This window comes from Vombatus ursinus, unplaced genomic scaffold, assembly GCF_900497805.2.
Source record: "Vombatus ursinus unplaced genomic scaffold, bare-nosed wombat genome assembly UNPS02009824.1, whole genome shotgun sequence".
In the NCBI taxonomy this organism is placed as follows: domain Eukaryota; kingdom Metazoa; phylum Chordata; class Mammalia; order Diprotodontia; family Vombatidae; genus Vombatus; species Vombatus ursinus.
The window spans coordinates 712,217-730,424 of record NW_020949602.1 but is presented as its reverse complement, the minus strand read 5'-3'; the positions used below and the strand labels follow the sequence as shown (position 1 = coordinate 730,424).

Genomic DNA, 18,208 nt, shown 5'->3' with positions numbered 1-18,208 from the left:
TGCTTCGTAAAATATCCTTTCTAAAACCTAATTAAGCCTGGCTGATAATCTGTGTGGAACACCCCCCTCTCACAATGTGAGGGCTCAGGAGCAACTGTAGTAGAAACCCCAGCCCCTCAGAATTGTCACTGGAACATTGAAGAGAAAATAGTCAGCCACCCTCTGGGCACCTAGCTTACCCACTGGGGTAGGAGTTGGGGAATTAGCTGTAGAGGACATGCTACATTATGAGTCAATCACACCTTGATTTAATTTTCAAGTGCGTGGATGCAGTAGCACCTCTCCAAAATATTCAGAGTTTTGGGTGGGTAAGAAGGTGTGCTGAGTAAGAACAAAGATGTGAAATAGAAGGGCATTGAGATGATGATCAGCAGAGGGATAATGTAAAAGTTAAACAGCAGAGGGTGAGAGTGGAATCTTGGAGTCACCCTTGCCTTCATTTAGTGTTACCCATTCACTTGTTTGACAGACTTTACATCCCTACTGTATACAGAGCAATGGGGACCATCTCCAGTCAGCCTGATCTATAGCTGGCCGCTGGACCCTGATAATCATTTAAAATCAATTGAGCCCCAGTAAGGGCCAAAAACCTGAATTAATCTTTTCTTTCTGAGTGAACTAAGAATGCCCCTTCCTGTGTCAGCAGCTAAAGTTGATCAAGAGCATTCTTATGTTTATGACCACTCAGGCACCTTTGACCCAGACACTGCCTTGATGGTGGTAAAGGAAACACAGATATCCTGGATCTGACGTTTGCCTATCTTGTTTAAATTTCCTTTCTCATACTCTGGTGAAACAAATGGAGATCATAAACTGAGTAACACGGACATCCTGGGTCAGGGTTTCAATGTCCTCCAAAAATTGCTTGATTCCGTCAGAGTTAAAGCTCTGCCTCCATATAACATGTTACATGCTGCTAACTTAAGGGAATAAAACAAGATGAATTTACTTATCACCTAGTTTGTCGTCTCTTTTACCAACTTTCAGGTCGACAACCCACATGGCTCCAGAGGAGAAAGTGAGGCTGGTGACCGTGTATGGCCCTCCCTGACTTCCGTCCAATTCACTTGCACATCACGGCTTCATCTTCCTGATGTTGGGATACTCTTCAAGCAAGAAGGACAGACATAAACACCAGAGGCCTGTCCCGATCATTGAGGGGAGATGCAAAGTTTAAGTGAGATTGTTCCTTCTGTGGAGGTTAGAGTCTGGCCAGGGCATTTGACCAAAACAGAAATAATAGAGTGAAACATTCCATGATGAGTGTATCAGAGGGGGCTTTATCCTTCCCCTCCCTCTCGTTTCTGACATCCTTCTCCCACCAGCTCCAGGTCCTCATCACCTCAGTCCTGACCAGTCTCCTCTCTGGTCTTCCAGCTTCTAGTCTGCCTCTCCGATTCCTCCTACAACACTATGGCTGGATCTGGGTCAGAAGCCGTTCTCCCCATGTCTCTCCATTGCCTTCAGATGAGGCTAGCCTAGTAACCTATGAGGTTAGCCCCTTAGCCTAGTATTTAAGGTCCCTGGCAAAGCATATTGCCCTGTGGATGCTGTTTGCATTCATTCTTAAGTGCAAAGCACTGTGACCATCACCAGTCACCAAGGGGGATATAAAGACACTCCCTGCTTTACCTTCCCTGCCTTAGCTGGGAGGCAAACAGTTAAAAACATTATCTATCAGCATCATCAATCACCTGTGACAATTAACAAAGTTCAAGAGACAGTTTCTGGATAATTTAATGATTTTATTCATAAGGCCAGCAGGTTATTAATAAAAGGATGACTCTCCTAGACACTCATGGTAAAGGGCTCCCAGTTTATATACCCTTCCAATGAGGAGCTGATGTCACATTACCCTTGCACGGAGAAAATCTCTCTATACCAGACCACTCCCAGCCTTGGGCTCTCTCCAGTGCTTCTTAAACTATGAGTCAGAAGCCCAAATGGGGTCCTGACCCACAGTTTAAGAAGCCCTGAAAGGGTCAAGAGCAGAAAAAGTTTAAGAAGCCCTGATCTAGACTAGGGCTTCTTAAACTTTTTCCACTGCTGCTGCTGCAGATAATCTTTGGAAAACTGGACAAAAGAAGAGGTGCCCTAGTCCTGGAGAAGAACAGATCTCCTGATTTTCCAGAAAGGGAAGCCTGTGTGTGTCTGCAAACCAGTGGGTTTCCTTTGTAGTTCTGGTCAGCATTTGAGCAGGCACCGCTAAGGGGAAGCTAGTGCTGAGGTGCTCACGCCCAGGTCACGGTGACTCCCCTTATTTCCTTGGCCCATCATGGAAATGTGGTCAACTTCACCAAGGCAGCTGACAGCCTCGTGCTGCAGAGCCCACACGGGGCTTGATTCCCACTCACTCTATTAGTGAGGGCCAAAGAAGAGAGAAACATTTAAAATGTGAGTAATTATCTGGAAAAGGAAATGGTGGTCACAAAGCCCAACTTTGTCACGAACAGGTCATGCCCAACTAACCTCATTTCGTTTGTGGACAGTTAATAACTATATATATAGTTTTAAAACATCATAACAGAAATTCAGAGTTTTATATGCAGCCCTCTTTTTTGTTTTTTTATTTTCTTAATATTGAAATGCTTAGGTTAATAATAAAAAGTTATTCTTTTGAAAATTGGCTGCTCTAATAGGGATAGATTTACTTGTTATTCAGTTGTGTCTGACCCTCTGTGACCCCATTTGGGGTTTTCTTGACAAAGATGTTGGGGTGGTTTGACATTTCCTTCTCCTGGTCATCTTACAGATGAGGAAAGGCAGAGTTAAGTGACTTGCCCAGGGTCACACAGCTAATGAGTGGCAAGTGTCTGAGGCCACATTTCAACTCGGGTCCTCCTGACTCCAAGGCCAGAGCTCGATCTACTGAGCCACCTAGCTACCGTTATTTAATATTTTTTATCGGTGACTTGTACGGCATGTTTACCAAATTAGCAGATGACACAAAGCTAGGAGAGATTAACTAATATATTGGCTGACATAGGATCCAGATATTTTGGCAAACTGGAACTTTGAGTTGATTTTTTTTGCTCTGGACCTACAATTTCATAGGGAATTCGCCATGTGGAAACCTCCATCCTCCAATGGAACTCGATCAGTTAAACAGCAAGCATTTATTGAGTGACTACTGTATGCTCTAGGTACTGAGGTTACAAAAATAAAAACAAAAGCAGTCCTTGCTCTCAAATTGCTCCCATCATTCTATCAGGGGAAACAACTTGATCACATATAAATCCAGTATTGTGGAACCAGTGATGGTCCCGATGGGGTGCTTGGGTGCCTGTGCTTGGACCCCAATTCCCAGACCATATTTCTCCCTAGCCTGAGAAACACTGTCCTTGGCAATTTCTCCCCAGCCCAAGGACACTATGCCTAGCAATTACTCATGACTGAGCCTCAGCAACACATTTCTCTCTCTCCCTGGTGCAATTACAAACCACACCTGAAGGAATTATTAGTTTGAACTGCCTTTGTGGCTCATAACGATATTCGTACCCACTGGACTATCTGTACTAACTCCCTACCTCATTATCTACATCCTGGTCTCCTCATTACTTGTATTCTAGACTTAAGACATACATACACATGCGTACAATTTATCTTGTCAAACATGACATTGATTGGCGGCAGACTGAGCAATCCTCAGTCAGCCCGGACTGCTAGTTAACTTAAGTGATGTGGCAGGCTAAAAACCCCACCTCCATGTGGCCCCACCTCGGGTATTTCCTGGTGAACTCTGGGTAAAATGCCTGCACAGTAGATACAAAAAGTGCATGTTCCTTTAAGAACTGACCACTCTTTAACTATGCCCTAATCCCCTGCCTCAAATCACCTAGTTAGCCTATTTGGCACATGTTTTACTATAGTTTATTCTATATAAACTTTAATTGAACCCCTCTAAGGTAGCAGGTTCTTTAAGAACTTTTGCCCGCTGAATAGTGTAACAATAAACTTTTGCCAACTTGACTTAAAGATTGCTTGAGTCAGGGAATTCATTTTTCGGTCCTCGAGGAGTCTCTAAACCTCTCAGACCATCATAATCCCAAGCGCCTATAGTGCTGCACCACTCCCTTCTGCACTAAGGGGCCCTTTTGTTTTAGACCCAGGCTTCTTGTCTGAGCCAAGATCAGTCCTGGGGGAACTTGGCCTCTAATGAGATTGGGGCCCCTTTTGTCATCCCCATGGGTTCATTAAATCTCCACCTTTGCACCCCAGAGACAAATAGGGTTGTGGTTCACATCTAGGGTTTCCCCAAAAGGGAGTTGTTAGAAAAAAGAAAAAAAAGGTACTGAATGTATAACATGAATCAGGTATGAGACAGGTGATTTCTTCCTGCGCACACAGAATAAAATGTCTCAGGGCCATCTCCAGAACCAGGTCCAGGTGGCCCAGCCGGGAATAAGACTCTTTCCACATTCTACCCTCCAGGGTATCCTTCAGCAGTAGGCCAGGCCCTCTGCATCCTGCCCAAACTCCCACACCTTGTCCAGGTATGTCCAGCTACAAGGTAGGTCCTCCAAGGGCTCCACAGGACGCAACATTGCCACCTGCCATGAGGCTGGATCTCAAGGATCATCTTTCCTTAAAAGACCTCTCTCCAATCCCCGACACACTTGAGCTCATTCCTCAATGGTTAGAATAGGCATATACTCTTCTCATCCCAATGATCCAGAACCCTCAAAGTCCCACTCCACATCTGCCTACGCTTCCACTGTGCCCTCTGGAATTCCTGCTCCATAATTAACAAACTTCCTTTCAGCTTAAACCTCTTCTTTTCTCACTCTTTCCATCTCTGGCATTCACTGAGACCTGGGTCCTCCACATGATGCCACTTCCATTGCCACCCTTTCCTGTTTGTCCCCCTGGCGCCTCACTGCTTCCCTTTCCTGCCTCTTTTTCTGTATTGCCTCCCCCTTTAAATTGTCAGTTCGTGGAGGGCAGAGACTGTCTTTATGAATTGTGTCCCCAGTGTTTAGCATAGTGTCTGGCACATTGTAGATGCATAATCAATGTTTACTGGATTGGAAGTGCTAACCCATTGCTAAAAAGGACTTGGTATTTTAGTATGTATGACACAGGAAACCTTGAGTGGTTCCTTGCCTCTGTCCTACGGCATCTTGTTCAGTGGGGTTGAGTTCAGTGGAGGCAGGGTAGCAGATGTAAAGTGGAGCGAGCTGAAGTCCAGTGCCTGCCCTGCATAAAAGAAGGCATTGGGGATGTCTGATAATCAAGGCAGAGGAGGCTGAGGGAGGTGGCATCAGTCAAGGCTTGAGTGAGTGGCGAGGTGGAGTATTTAGAAATGACCTTGTCCTGCGATGGGCATCTTGTTCAGTGGAGCTGAAACCAGGCAGGGCAGCAGACGCAAAGTGGAGTGACTCAGGGAGAGGCAGGCTGCCCAGCTCTCCCATGGTTACCTGGGACCAGGTGGTTCCACTCTGTGACTCCTCCCTGGGATGGATGAATGAAGGTGTTGGGTGAGGGGCAAGAGAGAAGACTCCAGAAGAAAAAAAATATGTACTCAACACACTTTAAAATTGAATCTGCTTATTAACAGTCTCCCCATCATATTTGTGTCTAGGCAAGCAATAAAACAAATAAAAACAAACAAAACAATAAAAATAAATCAGTCAAGCCCCGATTTGCTGATTTCTGAAGTGTAAATGCTCACAGTGGAAATTTAAGGATTGGTTAATATGAAAAGTTCTAGAACACCCCTGAATTAAATACATAGCAATGGTAAATTTTAATATGAGAATAGGAATAAACAGTAATTAGGGAAAGATGAAAGGGGAAAGGGAACGGTTCAAGGGCATTCGCAGACTACAAGCTTCTCTCAACTCCACTTTCTCATGGGGAGAAATTGAGGCAATCGTTTCCAAATTAGAGGAGAAGGGATAGTGTCTCTCCAGGACAGCTGGGCCATTCACCTAACCTAGTGTGATCAGCCCATCACATATTCGTAACCTCAGCCACAGTCAAAGCATTTGGGTCTCAGTCCCTTTCTTTGAGTTGGGCACTGGTGAGTAGAATCTTCTGACCCAAAGGCCCTGGTCACATGGCCCCAAGAAGGACCTGCTTCTCTTCTGGCCTCTTTCTTCCTGAATTCTTCATGAAAATTCTCTCATTATTCCTCAGTACAACAGTACTAATGTTGATGGATTCTGGGGGAATAGCTCCATCTCTATGGTGATTGTGATGTAGGGTTACATCTATATAGTCAGTGAAATCGACAACAAATATTTAATAAGCAAGCACTTATGTACAAGGTCATATACTAATGGCTGGGGACAGAAAAAAAAAAGGCAAAGACAGTCCCTGTTCTCAAAGAACAACGATGTACAAACAAGATACAGACAGGATAAATTGGGGGTAATCTCAGAGGGAAGGCCCTAGCATTAAGGAGAACTGGGAAAGGCTTCCTGTAAAAGGTAGGAGACTTTAGCTGAGATTGAAGAAAGCCAGGGAACCCAGGACGCAGAGACGAGGAGAGAAAGCATTCTAGGCAAGACTGGAAGCCAGGGAAAATACCTGAAGTTTAGAGATGGAGGGTCCTGTTTGGCCCAGGAGGCCAAACTGAACTTCAGAGTGTGTAGAGAGGGGTATGGTGAAAGAAGACTGGAAGGGTAGGGCTTTGAATGCCAAACAGAGGATTTAAAATTTGCTCCTGGAGGTGATGGGGAGCCAATGGAGTTCATTGAATAGGAGATGGTGACATAGTTAGACCTAAACTTTAGGAAGGTCACTTTTATAAATAAGTGAAGGATGGACTGGAGTCCCGGAGAGTCATGAGGCAGGCACACCCACCAGCAGGATACTGCAATAGTCCAGGTGTGAGATGACGGGGGCCTGCACTAGTGTGGGGGCAGTGTCAGAGAAAAGGGAGCACATTCAAGAGATGCTGCAAAGGTGAAACGGACAAGAAATCCTGCAAAGGTGAAACGGACAAGAGATGCTGCGCAGGTGAAATCGACAAGAGATGTTGCAAAGGTAAAATGGACAGGCCTTGGCAACAGCTTGATTGGAGCGGGTGTGTGAGAGGGAGGGAGGAATCCAGGCCGACTCCTAGGTTGTGAGCCTGAGGGACTGGGAGGATGGTGTTACCTCTGCTGTAATAGGGAAGTTTAAAGCGGGGAGCTTGGGGTGGGGAAACATAAGGAGCTCGGTTTGGGACATGTGGAGTTTAAGATGTCTACTGGACATCCAGTTCCAGATGTCCAAAAGACAGCTGGAGATACGACATTGGAGGTCAGCAGAGAGGTAGATATGGGAATCATTAGCATAGATGGTGATTACATTCATGGGAGCTGATGAGATCAGCAAGCGAAGTAGTAGATGACAAGCTGGTCCGGTTCAATCCCGCGGCCCAGGCAGGGCACGGAACGCTGCTGCGGATGGGTCGGGGCACAGCCGGAATCCCTTCGCTGAGGCTCCAACCCTGAGACCTCCCCTGGTCGCTAGGTAACGCCCCTCCTCCCGCTTTGGGCTGAGGGCCTCCCAGTTGCTAGGCAACGCTCCTGCCCCGCCTTCTAGCTCTGGCACCGCCTCCAGTTGCCAGGCAACGCGTCTCCACCTCCCTTCCCTCTGGCCTCGCTCTGGCGCCGCCCCCTGGTTGCCAGGCGACTGCCCCCCTCCCGCACCACCAGCCCCCCTCACCCTGGCGCCGCCATGCGCATGGTGGATTTGTGCCTGGCCTCCGAGGGCACCGAGGTCATCTTGGCCACGTCCAGCGACGAGAAGTACCCGCCCGAGAACATTATTGATGGGTGAGGCCCGGGGTGCGGGGCAGGCGATCCCGGGGCTGCCGCAGGGAGGGCTGCCCGAGGTCTGGGCAGGGAGGGAGGCCGGGCCGCCATGGAGAGGGCGGAGAAACTGAGGCCGGGCTGGACCACGTAGTCCCAGAGTGCTAGAGCCAGGGAGGCAGCCAAGGCTCATCGGCAGATGGAGAAGCTGAGGCCGGGGAGGGGTCTGACCAAGGTGCCTCAGACGGGGTCAGTGGTAGAACTTGAACCCAGAGCCCGCTGCCCTCCTTCCGGCTCTCACATCCCCTGGTGAGCAAAGGTGACCCTAGACTAGAATCGGGCGGATGAAGGAGCCCTAGCCTTGGGTCTCAAAGGGGCGGAGCAGCCCTGACCTCTCCCTTCATGGACACCCCCGCCCCCATCGGCCTTCTCTCCCCCTTCTCACCACTGAGTCCCATCCTTGATGGGACCATTTTACAGAAAAGGAAACTGCAGATGACTGCTGCGATTAGAATAACGGTAATAACACAGCTGTATGCGGCACTTGAAGGCTTGAAAGCACTTTACATAAACCATCCTATTGCTGTTACACTCACTTCATAGGGTTCTGAGGATTATCCAAGAAAAGGCATTTTGTAAATTGTAAAGCACTTTATAACGTTAGCGACTATTATTTCAGTAGCTGAGGCTGAGAGATACTAGATGTTTTGTGCCCAGCGTCACAAAGTAGCCAGGCTGGGATTCAACCTTCCCCTTTCACAGATGACAAAACTGAGACCCAGGGAGAAAGGACTTTTAGTCATTTTGATGGGCCACGGATGCTTGTCCCTCAGAGAAGGGAACCTGGCCGGTGAAGAGGAAGAATTCCTGCAGACCACCTGACCTGAAGGGCCTAACTGATGCTTTTGGTAAATAGACCACAAGCCTACCGTATCCATGTTATGCTAACAATGAAGGATTTCAGTTTTTCTGCCATGTCCCAGAGCTTTCTATATTTGCCAGGAGAAGAGCAACCAATAATTTCTTGGCTTGTCTTAATGAAAGGTAGAGGAGGCAACAAGGGGAATGGGGGGTGTAGGCTGAACCACAATGACCCCAAGAAAAATAGGCATCAGGCCCAGGCACAAAAATGACATCCATGTTATGGAAAGCATTGGTTGGAGGAAGTGCTGAGCCACCTAAAAGTGCTCAGCTAGCTCATGTCTTTCTTTCATTTTAAAACTGTATTTTAATTCATTTTGTTAAATATTTCCCACTTACATTTTTTTAAATTTAATGTTCTTTTTTTAAAAAATTAGAGTTCCAAATGTTTTCCCTCTTTCCAGCCCTTCCACCACTCCTTGAGAAGGAGAGCAATCTGATGTCACTTTTACACACGAAGTCATGCAAAACATATTTCCCTATTAGCTGTGTTGCAAAAGAAAACACACAGAAACCAAGCAAAATTATAAAAAGTAAAAGGGCTTAATCTGCACTCAGAGTTCAACAGTTAGCTCATATCTTTCACCTTCTTCCACAAGGATATCGGAAGAGACTTTGTCAGATTCTCTGCCAAAATCTGAGACCTGTATCTATAATCTGTAAAATTCCTCTGATCTATCAGTCAAGTTGCCCAGTTGAAAAAGGAAATTGGATTATTCTGGTGTAATGAAGGGATATTGTGAGGGCTCCCTTCCCCCCATCCGCAGGTCTGGGACCAACATGGTGACCAAGACTGTGGTCTTAACTTACTTTAGCAAGGGGTCCTAGCACAGGACCGCCCCTACACAGGCTCCCCAGGCCTTTCCTGGAGCCCTCTGGGCCAGCAGATGGGAGGTGGGAAGAGGAGTCCTGTTCTTGATGAAGCCAGATGGCTCTTTGGTGTTTATACCTTATTTATACCTGGTTCTGTTTGCATCCCATCTCCTCCACTAGATTGGGAGCTCCTTGAGGACAGGACCCTGTTGTTCCTTCCTTTCTTTAGGCTCTGCTCATTCCCTCACTTATTCATTCATTCAGCAAGCATTTATTAAGACCCTGCTGTATGCCAGGCACCATTCTAGGTGCTAGGAATACCAAGACAAAAGTGAACCAGCTCTTGTACTTGGGGAACTTACAGTCTAAGGGAAGGAAACAATTGACTTGTAGGTGATGGGAGCCATTGTCGTCTCTCCTTTTTTGAAGATTGGACCATTAATCCTTCTCCCCTCTTGCCAGTCTCTTCCCTCTTTCTGAGATCACTGATGGGGGCTCAGCTCTCACATCCACAACTTCTCAGTTCATTGAAGGTGGTTCTGGGTCTGGCAAATTGAACTCATCAAGGGCAACTCTCTCCTTTCAAGTTGATAAAGCCAAAAAAAAAAAAAATGAACACACAAACCACAATTAGAATATTCTCCCTGAAATCAGTTAAGCAGAGCAGTGATGTATAAATTTTAAAACTTCTGTATAATCAGTGAGTCATCTTGCATTTATTAAGCACCTACTATGTGCCAAGCACTTGGGATACAAAGGGAAGCCAAAAAAAAAAAAACCAAACCATGGGTCCCTCCCCTCCAGGAGCTCACAGTAACGAAGTTCTTGCAGTTAGAATCAGAAGAGATGCCTTGGAGGAAAAATCTTCCTGTTAAATGCCCTTGATAAAAGTCTGTATTTGAGAGGTAGCATGGCGGAGTGTCTGGGGAACAAGGCCAGGGCCAGAGCTGGGGGATCAGGGTAGGGACCTTCGGGTGGGCAGAGTCCAGCACTGCAGGGTAGGCAGCCAGCCAAGAGCCCCAGGAGTGAGAGGGGCAGTGATGGGCCCCTCCACCAAAGCGGTCAGTGTCTGGTAGAGTCAAGCCTTGAACCCAGGCCACTCTGTCCTTGAGGCCTCACATGTGAAAGCACCATGTAAATGGCCCCGTGGTGGTGGTTAGGGGCAAGGAGGGAGTGCTTATTATCTGCAATTTGTCCTGTTTATACCTTATTTATACCTGGTTCTGTTTGCATCCCATCTCCTCCATTAGATTGGGAGCTCCTTGAGGACAGGACCCTGTTGTTCCTTCCTTTCTTTAGGTCCTCCCTGCTTAGCACCATGTCTGGCACGTGGTTGAGGCTTAATAAATGTTTATTCACTGACTGACCATTGGAGGGTGGGCAGGAGATGCTCCCGAAGGAGCAGCAGGGTGGGCACTGGAAGGGTTCGTTGAAGTACTTGGGACCTACTTTATAACTCAGAAAGGACAATTAAATGAAATGAGCTAAGGGGAGAGAGAGTGGCCAGAGCCCTGGAGAGCTGACTTCTAGTCTGGGCTTTGTGACTGCTGGCTCGTCCACAGCTGTGATTGTTGTTCGTCCTTCATTCTAAAGAGGACTGATGACCGCAGGGGTGACTGCTTGAGTGAACTGGATTTGAGTGAGGCAGAGCTGTTCAAGGTTCTCAGTCTCACTCTCTCTCTCAGTCATGGGAGTCCATCGGCAGGACAGAAGGCAGGATGACGGTGATGGCCTGGGGTACGACGAGTGTCCAAGCTCTAAGCGCCCCAGAACGTCTGCTTCAGCCGCCTTCCTGGCTGTTGGAACAAATTGTTCTCATCCTCCCATTCAGCTGGGGCAGTCCTCACAGGCTCGGGGTAGATATCCCCTAAGTCACTGATGGATTTGAGGCCTGTCAGTTACTCTGAACCTGGTTTAGCCTTTTGTTGGGACAGTATTACCCGGGTGTGGCTGCTGCATGTGCTCCAGCTTCTTTATGAAATGGGGATAATAATATCTATCTACAGGCCTCCCCTGAGGGGAAGCGTAATGGGTAGAGAGCTGGGCCCTCCCAGGCCCCCTCTGTGGTTAGCTGGTCAGCCCCTCATCTTCTCAAGGACCCAGGCAGCTCTCCAAGACTTTTGAGTGGAAGAGAACGTAGAGGTGGTGATCTGTAGTGGTGGAGGGAGTTTCCTCTTTAGGAATTTCACCGGCCAAGAAGCCCCAGGACAGTCCCCACGATGGATATGAAAGTCCTTTGTCCCCCGGATACGTCTTGTGATTTGGTGGTCTGTCTTTACAGTCATCAAATAGAATTGAATCATAGACCTTTCTGGCTTCGACTGGCCTCTGAAAAAAGCCAACTCCCTTTTATCTGCAGGAATTCAGCTACCTTCTGGGCCACCACGGGGATGTTCCCCCAGGAGTTCATTATTTGTTTTCACAAACACGTGAAGATCGAAAAGCTCTCCCTCCAGTGCTATTTTGGTAAGGGGACAGGGTGAGGGGGGCAGAGTAGGGTGGCAGGGAGGGGCACAGCTGAGTGGTTCCCAACACAGACCTTTGCCTGAGCACCTTCAAGGATACAGGAAGCTCCATGCAGCCCACTCTGTGGCGGTGTTTGCCAAGAGACCTTATTAAAAAACACACCAAGTCAGTTTAACAGAGCCCTGAATGCCACGGCATTTTTGCTGAGGGTTCATTTGGCATCAGCACCAAATTCCTGTTTAAAACAGAGAGCCTGGCTCATTTACTCTGGAGTGTTCTGACCTCCATGGACACCCTTTTGTCCTCATGAGGGCCCCAGAAAGAGACCTCACCAGAAGGGAATGTAGCCAGGAAGGCACATATTTGGGGAGCCATAGAATTCCTTTGGGGGATATGGGGAGCAGAGGGGAAAGGCTGCGACCCTGGATTATCCCTTGTTCCAACTGCTTCTGCCCCTCCAGGCCACACTGCATTCCAGAGATCACCCCAAGGGTTCAAGTACGGGAAGCTAGGTGAATGAATGTGGGACCCCACAGAAAAATAGGGGCTTCAGGAGGAGAACCGGGTTTGGGGGAAAGATACTCAGCTCAGTTTGCAACCTGGGGCAGATCCTGTGGGCGTCAGAAGGGGGGTCTCTGGGCTCCAGACTAGCTTGGAGAGTTGTCCCCGAGGGGTCGTGACGTGATGGGAGCAAATGAGATTCCCAAGGGATGAGAGGGAGGGCCTGGGGAGGTGGGGAAGGAGTCCCGAGAGGGGCCTCGTGCACCTCCATCCGCAGCCGTGATTTGCAGGTGCCCCAATGCTGTGGGGAGTCTAGCTTCTTGTGTCCTCCAGCGTCACAGCCAGGCCCCTCTGAGGCAGGGTCTGCTTCTTCGGCTGCGCTTCCTCCCGAGCTGAGTTTGAGTTTTTCAGAAATGCTTTACTATATTTAAGGAGCAAACATTCCTAGTCAGGGGGCCCAGAGCCTCTTCTGGCCCCAGAGGTTGGCACAAGTCTGATCACGGTGCCAGCTGCTCCCTCAGAGGGGCAGAAGCAGGGCCTCCCCTTCCACCACGGGAGCAGCCCGAATCAGTGAACCACCACACCCCAGCTCCTGATTCAGGGTTCTGTGGTTGTGTGGCCTTAAGAAAGTGATGGAGTTCAGTGTCCTTGGGGGTGCCTCAGGGTGGGCTCTGAGACATTGACTAGCCCCCCTGCCTCCAGCTGAACCCCTAGGGCCTCTCCTGAGGCCACACTGGCATCCCTGTCTCTTGGCCCTCCCTGCTCACTTCTCCCCAGGACCCCACCTCCTGCGGTCTGCCGCCGCTTCCCTTCCCCAGCTCGTGGTGCCATCCCTACCCTCATATACAGGAGAGGCAGCTTGAGCTTTGGAGTCAGGGAGAATGGATTCGAGAACTTCCTCCAACACCTGTTTACTGTGCGACCTTGGGCCTCCCTTGGCTTCCTCTGGGTGAAGCAGCATAGTGAGGACCCAGCCTCTGTATGTACTGACTGTGGGACCCTTCACTTAAGACCAAAAGGAGAGGCCCCTGTGCAGACGAAGCCGCAGACACGCTGGCCTGACGGAGTTGTTCTTTGTCACCTGTAAAGGGGCCTTCCTGGCTACTGAGGATCCTCGGTGAGCGGTAAGGGGGAGGCCCCGTCACCCCTCCGCTCACAAGTGCACCTGCAGATTCCGTTACCGGCCCCGAAAGCCTTCCAGGAGGCACGTCCCAGGCACGGGCGCGTTGCTTGTGCTCCCCGGGCCGGCCCCAGGATGGGTGGAGGGATGGGAGAGCAACGTGAACCGACGAAGCATTGATGCAGCTCTTGGTCTCTCTCTTTGCAATGTTAGTGCGGAGTATCAGAATTGATAAGAGCAATGCCAAAGAGCCAGTTGACTTTGAACGGTGGGTGGAAAGAGGTAAGTGCATCATTGCCCGTGTCGTGAACTGCGTGAGAAATTGGTCATTACTTTATGTCCTTACATTCCTGGTCTGGGTGAAAAAGGATGAAGACCTTCTGGGTCCTTCTGACCCCTCTTATTAAGAATTCAGTTGGACAGGAGACTCTACCTGGTGTAATAGAAAGAGATTCCAGAATGAGTAGGCCCAGGTTCTAGTCTCCTCTGCTCTGTAAAATGAGGGAGTGGGTGAGGGCCAAGGCCCCTTCAGCCCCAGACATTCATTCTCTGTCCTAAGTTCCTTCTTAACTCTGGCATTCTGTGCCAGTTCTGGCATTTAGGTTCTCAGCTCCCTCTCATCTCTGTCCCAGCTTTGACATTTCCCCCCACTCCAACATTAGGTTCTAAGGCCATTCCCAGCTCTGACATCCCCTGTTCTGGAAATGCCCATAAGTCCCTTGGGTAGCATATTTAATGGGCTTGCTTTTGATAGGTTGAATTAACACATTCAGATTAAACTTTTTTTTTTACATGAAAATTTTTTAGATTAAGCTTTTAAAATTACCCAAGTGAAGTTTAAAAACACTCCCAAGGAAAAGAGATCAGAAAAGATCATAGGCAGCTTTGGAAATCCAAGTCAAACTCACCCTGAAAATTCCCCTGTGGAGGAGCTGGGTTTGGTCCTTAATCCAGGGGTCAGCAGGAAGGGCACAGTGGGAGGCAGCTCTGGTACTTTGGTCCTCACCACTGAGCTTTCCATTTCATCTGGGATCCTCTTTGATTTGGGAAAAAAACAAAACAAAACATCATTTGGCCTTTGAATTTCTTTTGACCTGAGCCAACAGAGGATGCCTTGTGGAGATGGGATGTCAGGTTTTAGCCGGAAGGACATGGATCTAAAAGGAGGCAGAAGCAGGCCTGCTCTGGGCTTCGGGCGGGGCTGCGGGTTAGATCCTTCCTGGATCAGTGGCCTCCTCCTCATCCTTTGATGGCAGTCTGTCCATGACCTTGGATGACCTCCATGACCTCGATGGGCAGTGGGTATGGGGCGACAAGCTCAATAACTCCGTGCTGTTGAATTTCTCTTGTAGACCTGGTGCACACCGAGGGACAGCTTCAGATGGAAGAGTTTATGGTAAGCGCTTACATGCACCGGCCAGTTCACAGGCCTCCATCATAGCCCTGGAAAGTCCACCTAAAGTTCTTCATGAGCCTTAGCAGGGCAGCCGCTCTTCACGCCTCTCTGTCTTGCACCAGGGAGAGCTCCATGCAGAACGTCCCTGGCACAGGTCACTCCAGGAAGGGCTGCCCGCACTAGCCGCAGCATAAAATAAGCCCAAGGACAGAGGGTCCTGCTCACAGGAGGTCATCTCAGTATAACAGGGAGTGGAGCTTTAGTCCAACCCAGAGAATTACCACAGAACCTCGTTTTGTTCAGTCTCTGGATACAGCATTCTAGAGCTCTTTGGAACGGGAGCTGGGGTGAAGACACTAGATTTGGGTTTGGAGGCACTGGCCTAGAGTCTCCACTCTGTTCTCTGTGGGGCCTTGCATAAGTCACTTCCCTTGTCTGTGCCTTAGTTTCCCCATTTGTCCAGTGTGAGGACATCCTGTGACCCCATCAAGGGAGGGGAGTGAACGGTCAGAACCATGCAGGAAAGACGCAGGTTGAGGGAAGCAGGGAAGGTCCAGAGCTTCTGGGCCAGGAGAGCTCACAGGATCCCCCCACAGGATGGAGGCGGAGCCAGGAGGTACATCAGAGTCCAGGGGCCGGCCGCGTGGACAGCCGTGACCTGCCCATGGCCTCCTGGCAGGCACAGTCTTTCAAGGGTCATCTTTAAAATGGGTGGGAAATTTGGGGGGGCTGGCAGTGCTATGCCCATCCCCAGCTGCCATCTTTAGTCAACAGATTGTTGAACAAATAAGTCTACCACTATGGCACTTCCCAGTGATTCTCTGTCTCCCACAGTTCCGGGACGGCTACGCCACTCACTTGCGGATCGTTATCAAATCGGCCTTCGATCACTTTGTGTCAGTGCACAGAGTTTCTATAGAAGGACTCGATGTCTCATCCCTCACCTAAGAATTCCTGAAAGCAGCTTGTGTGTGATTTTGTACTGATATTTGTGTAAATACACAGTTGTCCTCTTAGCATATTAAAGGGGTTTGGGTTCACTTGTGTGTCTCTGGCACTTTCGTTTCTTCTCCTGTCATCGGCCTGATTCGCCTTTATCAGCCTATGCTATGTACAAGGCTTGGAGTGGGAGTGGGGCGTCACACAAGGGCCAAAGGGACCTCAGAGGTCACCCCTGGAAGCCCACGCCCAGCCTGGTCTGGAATTCCTTCCGTTAACGGGGCCTTCAAGTGGTCATTCATCGGCCACCTTCTGAATACCTCCGGGGACAGGGGACGCGCTCCACTTTTCAATAGTTCTTAATGTGGGAAGTTTTTCCTTAGCTCAGCCTCTTGGCAACTTCATCGCTAGTGATTCCACAAGAATTTACTAAGCACCCAGGCTCAGCCAAACACCATGCTAAGCACTAAACATTCTGGGACAAGACATTAAGCGGCCCTTTCTCAATGGCACGTTGTGGTCCATTGGTGAAAACAACATGTATGTGTGTAACTAATGAAAGAAGGAAAAGCATTTCTTGAACTTCCTGTGTGCCATGCACTGTGATGAGTGTTGGGGTTATAAATGCAAAAGGGAGACAGCGCCTGCCCTCAAAGAGCTTACTTTCTTTTTTGTTTTATTTTTATTTTTGAGTTCTAACTTCTCTCCCTCCAGCCCCTCCTGCACCCATTGAGAAGGCAAGAAATATGATACCCATTATACACATGCCATCATGCAAAACATTTCCTCATTAGCCATGTTAAAAAAAATAAAGGAAAAAATGCTTCCGTCTGCACTGCTGAGCCCATAGGTTCTCTGTCTGGAGGCGGACGGCATTTTACATGAGTCCTTTGGACTGGTTGTGGGTCACTGTGGTGATCAGTTACCAAGACTTTCACAGTTCATGAGTGTTGCAATATTGCTGTTACTGTACACAGTCACTGTTCTCCTGGTTCTATTTTGTATCGGTTCATACAAGTCTTCCCAGGTTTCTCTGAAACTGTCCCCTTTATCATTTCTTATAATACAGTAGTATTCCATCACATTCATATACCAGAACTTGTTTAGCCATTTCCCAGTTGATGGACATCCCCTTGGTTTCCCATTCTTTGCCACCATAAAAAGAGCTGCTATAAGTACTTAAATATGTACATGTGCATCCTTTTCCTTTTTTTTTTTTTAAATCTCTCTGGGGTATGAACCTAGTAGTGGTATTGCTGGGTCAAAGGGTATGCACAGTTTTATAGCCTTTTGGGTGTCGTTCCAAATTGCTCTCCAGAATGTCTGGACTAGTTCACAAGGAGCTTATATTCTTTTTTTGTTTGTTTTTTGTTTTATTTTTGTTTTTAGGCAATTGGGGTTAAGTGACTTGCCCAGGGTCACACAGCTAGTAAGTGACAAGTGTTTGGTCTGAGGCTGGATTTGAACTCGGGTCCTCCTGACTTCAGGGCCGGTGCTCTATCCGCTGTGCCACCTAGCTGCCCCAAGGAGCTTATATTCTAACGGAGATGGGCCAATGGAGAGGATTTTGGTCTGGGAGTCACAGAAATAGTAAGTGGCGCCATATTGCAGTTTACTGACATCTTCCCAGGGGCAAGGGTAGCAGTGATTTGATTACAATTCCTAGAGCCAGGGGCAGGGAGGGTGGCAAGAAGATGACAGGGGTGAACAGCTCTTTGCCATCATAGTCTACCGACCTGGGCTGGCTAGAGAATGGACTCTGCATGAGAATGAGCTCATTGCCTCATTGTTAACAGGGTGTCCCAAAAGTCTTAGTGCAGTCTGAGGTAGGCGCAACAGGAACAGCAGCTGGGGAGATGAGAGAAGACCTCACGTGGAAGGGGCTGAGCTTTGAAGAGAGCTAGGGATTCTCAGGCAGAGGTGAGGAAGGAGAGACAGCCTAGACAGCCCAGGGGTGGGAGATGGATTGTCACGTATGAGGCCCAGCAAGCAGGTCACTTTGGTTGGAACACAGGGCACACGAAGAGAAGTCACGTTGAAAAGGTCCCCCAGGGTTTTTTGTTCTTTTGTTTTCAGTAAGGGAGGTAGAAATAGTGTAGAAAGGAAGCAAGAAAGAAAGGAGGGAAAGAAGGAAGGGAGAAAGAAAAAAGGAAGAAAGAAGAAAAGGGGGGAAGGGAAGGAAAGAAGGAAGGAAAGGAAAGAAAAAAGGTCATTAAACTTTTTTTAATGGACACAGAAGAGAACAAGAGGACGTCTGGGCAGTGGTGGAAGGTTACATGCTTAGTTTATTACATATTTAAAGAAAAGCAA

The 18,208-nt window shown here is 48.4% G+C and overlaps 1 protein-coding gene across 4 annotated transcripts; it reads left to right on the top strand.

The window, feature by feature from the left end:
* Positions 1-7,624: 7,624 nt before the first annotated feature.
* On the top strand, positions 7,625-15,983 carry HSPB11 (heat shock protein family B (small) member 11). 4 transcript variants are annotated; one of them, XR_003568325.1, is made up of 6 exons: positions 7,625-7,766; positions 11,836-11,942; positions 12,404-12,454; positions 13,455-13,560; positions 13,777-13,845; positions 14,916-14,936. XR_003568325.1 is itself a non-coding variant. In XM_027852838.1 (6 exons), the coding sequence occupies exons 1-6, from the start codon at positions 7,669-7,671 to the stop codon at positions 15,905-15,907; spliced, it is 483 nt and encodes a 160-aa protein (XP_027708639.1). In that variant the 5' UTR covers positions 7,625-7,668; the 3' UTR covers positions 15,908-15,983. The 4 variants fall into 4 exon arrangements, 3 of the variants coding, with proteins under 3 accessions (XP_027708639.1, XP_027708640.1, XP_027708641.1); XM_027852838.1 differs by lacking the exon at positions 13,455-13,560 and adding an exon at positions 15,794-15,983 and having other exon boundaries at positions 14,916-14,959; XM_027852839.1 differs by lacking the exons at positions 12,404-12,454; positions 13,455-13,560 and adding an exon at positions 15,794-15,983 and having other exon boundaries at positions 14,916-14,959.
* Positions 15,984-18,208: the final 2,225 nt, after the last annotated feature.

Coding starts and splice junctions, on each gene's coding strand:
- HSPB11 (XM_027852838.1), top strand. CDS start 7,669: ATGCGCATGGTGGATTTGTGCCTGGCCTCCGAGGGCACCGAGGTCATC. Junction 13,846..14,915: donor TGAACGGTGGGTGGAAAGAG/GTAAGTGCATCA, acceptor TTTCTCTTGTAG/ACCTGGTGCACACCGAGGGA. Junction 14,960..15,793: donor TTCAGATGGAAGAGTTTATG/GTAAGCGCTTAC, acceptor TGTCTCCCACAG/TTCCGGGACGGCTACGCCAC.